Consider the following 8080-nt stretch of genomic DNA (forward strand, 5'->3'; position numbering starts at 1 on the left):
TCCACGTCCTGACCGCTAGTAACCCTCCCTGAGCGAGCCGGCCTGGCCCCGCCCACAGGTGACATTGACAGTAACGGGCCACTAATCCACGCCCAGTTCTTACTCCTCATGTGAGCTCAGCCAATCGGAGAAAAGAAGGGCTAGTCCGGTCGGTGTGGCTTCGCCCTGGGCGTGTCCTGTGTGGATGTGTGTGTTTGCCTGTGTCCAGTTGGGCCCGAGGGGATCTGAAAGATGGCGGCGGCCGGGGGTTCCCCGCTGCAGTGGGTGGCGGAGGCACTGGGGGCCTCCGAAGCGGCTCTCAGACTGATCCTGTCTATTTTTATAGGTGAGGCATGGAGATGGGGGTACACGGGAATGGGGGGAACTTGGGGATACCGGGGATTGGGTAAGGCAGGGATGATGGAGGGTGAAGAGGGGTGCAGAAAGGATGAGGGAAATGGGGGGTGGCTGGTAGAAAAATGGGAGGAAGGAAAGTGGGGGATAAGGTATTAAGGCAGAGGGCAGAGATGGTGGCGCCGGACTAAAAGAATAAGCTAATGTCTAAGGGGGTAGAGTGGGAGAGGTGAGGGGGGTAACTGGGCATGGCATGGAGTGGAGCAGGACAGGTGAGGGGGTAACGGAGTGGAGCAGGACAGGTGACAGGGAATAGAGACGGAAAGGTGAGGGAGAAGAGCAGCTGACGGTGTACAACAGGAGAAGTGAGGCCGTTGCCGTGGGGTACGGAGGGAAGATTTGAGGCCGTTGCCGTGGGGTACGGAGGGAAGAGGTGAAGTCGGTGACACGGGGTGGGGTACGGAGGTAGAGGTGACGCGGGGTACGGAGGGAGAGGTGAGGCCATTGCCGTGGGGTAGGAGACGCGGGGTTGGAGGGAGAGGTGAGGCCGTTGCCGTGGGGTAGGAGATGCGGGGTACGGAGGGAGAGGTGAGGCCAGCGACGCGGGGTAGGGTATGGATGTAAAGGTGACGTGGTGGGAGAGGTGAGGCCGGAGATGCGAGGTACAGAGGGAGAGGCGACGCGGGGTACGGAGGGAGAGGTGACGCGGGGTACAGAGGGAGAGGCGAGGGGCAGCACCTCTGTTTACGCTTCCTGTTTCCTATTCGCAGCAGGAGAGAATTAGAAAGCTAAGGGGACACTGCGGTAGCCACAGGTCGCCAGGACTGTTCTGTGACAAGCTGGGGCTGTTGGTGACATTCAGCTGGAAAGAATAGGTGGTTGGGAGGACACTATGGAGGGCGAGAGACGAGTGGGGCAGTAAGGAGCGTGGGGAGTGGGGCGATGGAGGGTCGCACTAATTACACTCTTTTCTTCTACCCTCAGGATACCCCTTGGCCTTATTTCAGAGACACTTCCTCTTCAAGAAGCCGCCGTCTCAGATCCACCTGTTTAATACGGTGACCGGACTCTGCATCGCTTACTTCAACTTCGGTAGGTTTGCAGGATGACGGATGACGGGTGGCGGGCTGTTACTGCGGCCCGGCGGGGAAACGGATCTGTCCGGGGGGTATGAGAGATTCCATATAGCAGGTAACACCCCCGCTGCCTGCCTCCAAGTCCTGTGATCTGTCCCCCTTCGGCCGAGTGAGTCTCTGTAACCCGCAAGCGATTTGGCTTTTCCTCTTAATCTCGCCTGATCCTCTGTAGAATTCGCCGGATACCTCTGTTTATTGTACGGGCGCGATAATGCGCTCTAAGCTGTGGATGAGTAGTGAGTAAACTTTAGGAAGATGATTTCCCTTTAGGGCACACGGATTCTGAGGAGCTGGCGTCTGTGCCAACCGCACCCTGAGTGGCACGCGCCGCGGCTGGCGTTCCTCCCGCACGCACCAGCCCTTCTCGCCTGAGACGGTGCGTCTCTCCCGTGTGGTCACTTTCTTTAGCCGGTGGGGAAACGGCTGCTTTAAAGCCCCGCTAGGCTTGTCGTTGGCTGTCAATCACCGCCAATAAATCCGCCCTTCCGTATACAGCAGGAAGATATATATATATATATATATATATATATTATACAGTGCTTATGTGTTCAGGGCCCTGGACCAATTATGATTATGTAAAATGTTGGCAGCTGTTTAAAGGGATAGTCACCCATTATTCAGCTTTTGAGGTTAAATCCTAAAAGGTAGCGAGAATTGGAATGATGCATCAAGAAAATAACTCGTTTAATGTCCCTGGCGGCCTCTGTATAGAAGAACGCGTATCAAAGCGCGCTGAGTAACCCTAACCTACTCGGAGTGCTTTACTATACATTCATCCGAATGAACAGGAGAGGCAGCCCTGCAGCAGCAGCAGCCCTCTTCCTTCTCCTCTTCCTCCAACACTCCGACGGTTCTTGTGGCTGGAGAGCGATCCTGCCGGAATTAAAGGGAGCGCTTTCACACGTGCTTCACTCTACTGTACTAAAAGTGTGTGTGCGTGTCCGTGAGTGTCCGTGAGTGTGTGCGTGTCCGTGAGTGTGTGTGTGCGTGTCCGTGAGTGTGTGCGTGAGTATTTTGATCTAGGCTTGTATGAGGTTTTGGTTAAGCCGAAATAAGACGGTATTCTCGTCGTCTCCCCCGCTCTCTCCTCCCGCAGGGTCTCAGTTGTATCACTCGTTACTCTGCGTCGTGCTGAATTTCCTCATCCTGCGGCTCATGGGAAGAACCGTTACGGCCGTATTCACCAGCTTCTGTTTTCAAATGGTGAGTGAACGTCCCGGAACACGATAGGACGGCAACGGATCGATACATAACGGGCTGAGGCCACTCGGAGTGGGCTTGTGCCGGTGGGTGTATGGAGGGCCAGGAACAGGGCTGTTCACTGCTGTTTATGGAGCAGTGTATAGGGTGATGTGCACCACAAGGGCTACATTTGAGGCTACTGGCTTCTTTACTGGGAGGGGGTTAGATACGTGGAATAGCCTCCCAGCAGAAGTAGTAGAGGTTAGTGCAGTGGCTCTGTACGTTTGGGGGTATAATTTAAGAGGCTAGTATAAGAGTGAATGCCATGTATGAGGAACATGTCCCTGAAGCAGGTAGGATTGGGTGTCCATTACCCAGACCCCTTTAGGATCCCATTAAACGTATGACCGGTGCGAGTCCCGCTGATCCCGGATAGGAAAGGGTCTCTCGATTATTTTTATCCGGAACTAGATCTGGTGAGATTCTGCCGAAAACAGGAAGGAAGTAAAATGTGTCGGAGGGCCGCACACCAAAACGAGGTCTTGTCGGGAAAGGCTACATTAAGCCGCAGTTCTTGCATCACAACCCGGCTCGCTTTTGCTCGTATTAAACATGGTTTTAGTCAAACTGTACGAAGAACACAAATTATTTAAAGGGACATTTAAATGTCCCAGACACCCCTACTATACAGGAATGGGTTCTTCCAAAAAAGAAAACGGGTACTGGACATAGAAATTACAGCCATGCTGCCAACGCTTACTTCCTCCTCCATGATCTGACATTTCTTGCCACCAATTGGCTGCTTGAAGCTGTCAATCACTGACAGGAAATGACCTCCATTAAAATCAATACCAACACTTTCCGGTCAGTGATTGACAGCTTAAGCAGCCAATTATTGTCAGTAAGGTGCTACCATTTAAATTAGGGGGAAGACTTTACACATGCGCACTACGTTCACCAGACATGGTGCAGACTGGAGGTGATTACATCGGGGGCATTTAGCTGGGGGGGTAAGAAAAGGGGCAAATGGATTTGGGGAGATTCTGCAAAGCACACTGGAGTGTCCCTTTAAAGGGATCTACGCCATTTTGTTTAAAAATCGTCTCGCCCCATTTTCACGGCCAGGTAATTTCTTAATGTTGGTGGAGATCCCGTCAAATAATAATAATGATGTCGGATTTATTTTAACCCTCGCTATGAACAGCCGGGTATAGATCCAACTAAGATGTTTGCGTATAATCTCTCTGTTCACAGGCATACCTGCTTTCTGGTTACTATTACACGGCCACCGATAATTACGATATCAAATGGACAATGCCGCACTGCGTACTCACACTCAAACTCATAGGTAAGTGTCAGTGTTTGAATCATTCGCTGCGGGGAGAAGGTTCATAGGAGTCCTGGTGGTCGGACGTGGCTGGAATAGGCAAGGTCTGGCAAAGCTCCCCAAACTCTACCGCTAGCTATCCGCGTTATTATTTCCTATGATTGTCCACGTCTTGGGTTGGATTGGGTGGGATGACGGGTCACGTGACTGTAGGGGCAGAGGGCCACGTGACTGTAGGGGCAGAGGGCCACGTGACTGTAGGGGCAGCAGTCCAGTGTCTCCCATCTCTCTCTCTCTCTTCCGTAGGACTCGTGTTCGATTATTATGACGGCGGGAAAGACAAGGTGAGCAGCACGAGTTGTAAGAAGGTTGAGCCGCCATCGATCCGGGTCTGGCCGCACCTGCCGTTTCATGAGATCTGTTAAGCGATTAGCGCGTCCAACAGATCCTGTGCTGGAGCCGAGCCAGCGGTCTAACGTTTCCCTCCGACACTCACGGGGCATCTCCTTTGGCGGCTCGCCCGTCCGTTGAGTGCGACTCTCCTCCCGTTCCTCGGATTTAGAATTTGTTGTACCCCCCCCGCTGTGCCGTGCAGCCCCTCTTATGGGAAGGACTGTGTTGGCGTTGGGTGGGGACGTGTCTGTTCTTTATGCTATTGATTAGGACGTTGACTTTGCCCCTTGGACCCACTGATCCCTAACCCATCGTATCTTATTTGTTTATAATTAATAGGTAACCAGAGGTAGTATAGTGATAATGTATCTGTCACAGGTAGAGATCATTCCCAGGACAGGTTAAAATACCCCCCCGCACACTGCAGCCTGGCGGAGGCTAGTTTACCCCTGCCCCAAAACATGGATAACAGCAAATCTCTCAAACTTTTTTTTTTAAATTTACTGAGAGGGTGGAAGATAAGGGGATCAGCCTCCCAGCAGAAGTGGTGGATGAGGGGATTTAAACATGGATGGGGTAGGCATGTGGCTTCTGAATCTAACCCAAAACCAACGACTGATTAAAGGTTTTACAGCGGGGGCAGTCTAGATGGGGCCGAACGGGGGCCAACTTGCTTTTCCCTCATTGCACGGTTTGAGTCTCATGGATATAACCCTCCGCTTCTCTCCCCGACAGGCCAGTCTCACGCCAGAGCAGCAGCTCCACATCGTGCCTCGGGTGCCCACTTTGCTGGAGGTCTGCGGCTTCTCGTATTATTACGGCGGCTTTTTAGTGGGGCCGCAGTTCTCCATGTGCAGCTACTTGAAACTTGTGAATGGGGAGATGACCGACGTTGAAGGGCAGAAGCCAAACTGGTAAGAGCCGAGTCCTGTGAGGCAAAAAAAAAAAAAAAAACCTCTCCCTCCGCACCGAGTCGCCGACCTCCCGTCTCTCTCCGTCCACAGCGTAAAGCCGGCCATGGAGCGCCTTTCCCTCGGCCTTTGCACCCTGGTCATCTACATGGTGTTCGGGCCGTACCTGCCCGATAACTACTTCCTGAGCGAAGAGTACGCGGTGAGTGCGTGAAGAGTGCGTTCGTTGGGAGGATTACCGAGGATTGTTATTGGTTGGGATACGGACCTGGTATACCGGTTCGAACCTGGCGAACCGGTTCGGTGGCAGGGGGGTGGCATTGGGTATGGGGAGTAAAAGTGACCCCGGGGGCGCATTTCCCAACCATGTGATCTTCTGCGCCTGAATTTTCTTCTCGTTTTGCCCTCTCGTAGAGCCAGCCGTTCTGGTACCGCTGCATGTACATGACCATCTGGGGCAAAGTGACTCTCTATAAATACGTGACGTGCTGGCTGGTGACGGTGAGTATATACCGTGCCCCGTGGAGTATATACCGTGCCCCGTGGAGTATATACCGTGCCCCGTGGAGTATATACCGTGCCCCGTGGAGTATATACCGTGCCCGGGGCCACGGTCTCGGCGTACGGGGGGGCCACGGTCTCGGCGTGCCATAACGGTGCACAGTGTACATAAATGTTCTTTAATACGAAAGGCAGCGCAAATTTCACGATTATACCCCAAAGCTGATGAACAAAGTATGTTTTTTTTTTTTGTTTTTGTTTTTTTTTATCCACTGAAGCGTTCCATTGTTAAGACAGAACCCTAGAATCTGCCGGCAGATCGGCCCCCATCTAGTCGCCTGGTTCTCCCGCTGTAAAGACCGTTAATCGGTGTCGTGTGTGTGTGTGTGTGTCCCGCGCGTGTTCACATCGCCTGATTGATAGATCTGCTCCTTTGATCGCGCAGGAAGGCGTCTGCATTCTGTCTGGCTTAGGCTATAACGGGAGAGACGAGACGGGGCGGCCCCGCTGGAACGCATGCGCCAACATGAAGGTGTGGCTGTTTGAGACCACGCCCCTCTTCACTGGAACCATCAGCAGCTTCAATACCAACACCAATGACTGGGTTGCAAGGTGAGGGGTCGGGGGTTACCGTCGGGTCACATGACTGTCCTTAACGGTTGGTTCATCGGCCGTCTTTCCTTCCGTCCCGTCAGATACGTCTTTAAACGGCTCCGTTTCTTGGGCAACAAGGCCGTGTCCCAGGCGACGGCCCTCTTCTTCCTGGCGATATGGCACGGCATGCACTCCGGATACCTCGTCTGCTTCTCTCTGGAGTTTCTCATTGTCATGGTGGAAAAACAGGTGAGGAGAGAGAGAGAGGGGGCGCTCCGTGCTCCTCATCGGCTCCTCTCTTTCTTCGTGTTCCCCTGCCCTCTCCTCCTCCCTTTAATCCCTGCCCTCCTCCCTCTCTCCTCAGGCGATGGAGCTGGTGAGAGACAGCCCCCTGCTCAGCCGGATCTGCTCCGTGCCCCTCCTGCGCCCCGTCTTCTACGTCGTCCAGCAGTTCTTCCACTGGTTCTTCATGGGATATCCGCTGGTGCCATTTTGCCTTTTCACCTGGGACAAGTGGATCAAGGTGAGATGAGGCGTGAGCTCACGCTCTCTTCCTCGCGTGGCCCTTTGTGGGGCGTGCTGGTTTTGGCCTCCGTGGCCCCCTGCAGCAGTGGGACCGGGTCCTGCTTTAAGGGTCATTTAGGACGCAGAGCTTTCCAGCTGATCCGCAGATATTAATGGCGTTACCTCAGGTGTTTCGGCCGCCGTGACTCTCCTCTCCTTCCTCGCCAGGTGTACTCCTCGGTCTATTTCATTGGCCACGTCGTTTTCTTATTGCTGCTCTTCGTGCTGCCTTATCTTCGCACGGTCCTGGTGCAAAAGAAAGAAAAGCTCCAGAAATCCCAGTGACCGCGCTCCACGGTAAACATCTCCTTCGCTTGAACGTTTTGTTTCCCCGGTTACAGCCGGATTTAACCCACTGTGTGTTAGAAACATAGAATCTAATGTCAGATCGGCCCCAATCAGCCCCGTTTCACCTGCTGTAAAGACTCAAACCTTGTCTTAGATTCAGGAGCCGTATGTCTATCATGTTTAATACCCTCACTGTATTAACCTCTACCACTTCTGCTGGGAGGCTGTTCCACTACCCTCTCAAGTAAAGTAAATCTTCCTTACATTACATCTCTGACCCTCTAAAATAAACTCCCCTCCTCTCCTTTGTTAAATCCCTTTATGTATTTAAAGCTCTCTCCCGTCCCCCTCTCCTTCTCTCCCGTCCCCCTCTCCTTCTCTCTTCTCTCCCGCCCCTCTCTCTCCGTCTCCCGTGCTTTGCTGGGTCGCTGCCGGTATCCCCCCCCCCCGTCCCGTCCCGGGAATCTGTAACCGTTTTGCCTCCGTTTCCGTTAATACTCTGTGATGTTTTCTCTGCTCAGATTGTACGCCGCTCGTCTCCCTCCGATATTCGACGTGTTCCCCGGAAAGGCTCCTTCCGGGCCGTGCGAGGGGATGACCACGGACCACTCTGGGAATTGGGAGAAAACACTGCCGGGGTTAATGAAAATTGCTGATTCTTTTTTTTTTTTTTTTTAAATTAAAAAAAAACTGACTGCCGCTGCGGACAGCCCTGCAGGAATGTGGGGGGGGTTCCCATTTTTTAGACTTTTCTACTGTTTGGGATGTTTCCCGGACGCATCTACTTGAGCTTTTTAAGTTGTTTTTTTTTCCCCAAAAACACTCTTTCGCACAACAGTCTGCAGGGGGCA

General features: G+C 53.0%; 1 protein-coding gene across 1 annotated transcript; it reads left to right on the plus strand.

Moving 5' to 3' along the window:
• The first annotated feature begins 231 nt into the window (after positions 1–231).
• LOC149288752 (lysophospholipid acyltransferase 5-like) lies at positions 232–7226 on the plus strand. The gene is made up of 12 exons (XM_089491579.1): positions 232–325; positions 1318–1425; positions 2566–2672; positions 3906–3999; positions 4285–4322; positions 5107–5285; positions 5376–5484; positions 5697–5783; positions 6229–6395; positions 6479–6626; positions 6742–6900; positions 7110–7226. Exons 1-12 carry the CDS (start codon positions 232–234, stop codon positions 7224–7226), a joined length of 1407 nt encoding a protein of 468 aa, XP_089347705.1.
• The last annotated feature ends 854 nt before the right edge of the window (positions 7227–8080 follow it).

The sequence above is a fragment of the Sceloporus occidentalis genome, unplaced genomic scaffold, assembly GCF_023333645.1.
Source record: "Sceloporus occidentalis isolate IW3139 unplaced genomic scaffold, rSceOcc1.0.p SCAF_50, whole genome shotgun sequence".
Classification (NCBI taxonomy): Eukaryota; Metazoa; Chordata; class Lepidosauria; order Squamata; family Phrynosomatidae; genus Sceloporus; species Sceloporus occidentalis.

Coding starts and splice junctions, on each gene's coding strand:
- LOC149288752 (XM_089491579.1), top strand. CDS start 232: ATGGCGGCGGCCGGGGGTTCCCCGCTGCAGTGGGTGGCGGAGGCACTG. Junction 4,000..4,284: donor ACTCACACTCAAACTCATAG/GTAAGTGTCAGT, acceptor TCTCTTCCGTAG/GACTCGTGTTCGATTATTAT. Junction 6,627..6,741: donor TTGTCATGGTGGAAAAACAG/GTGAGGAGAGAG, acceptor CTCTCTCCTCAG/GCGATGGAGCTGGTGAGAGA.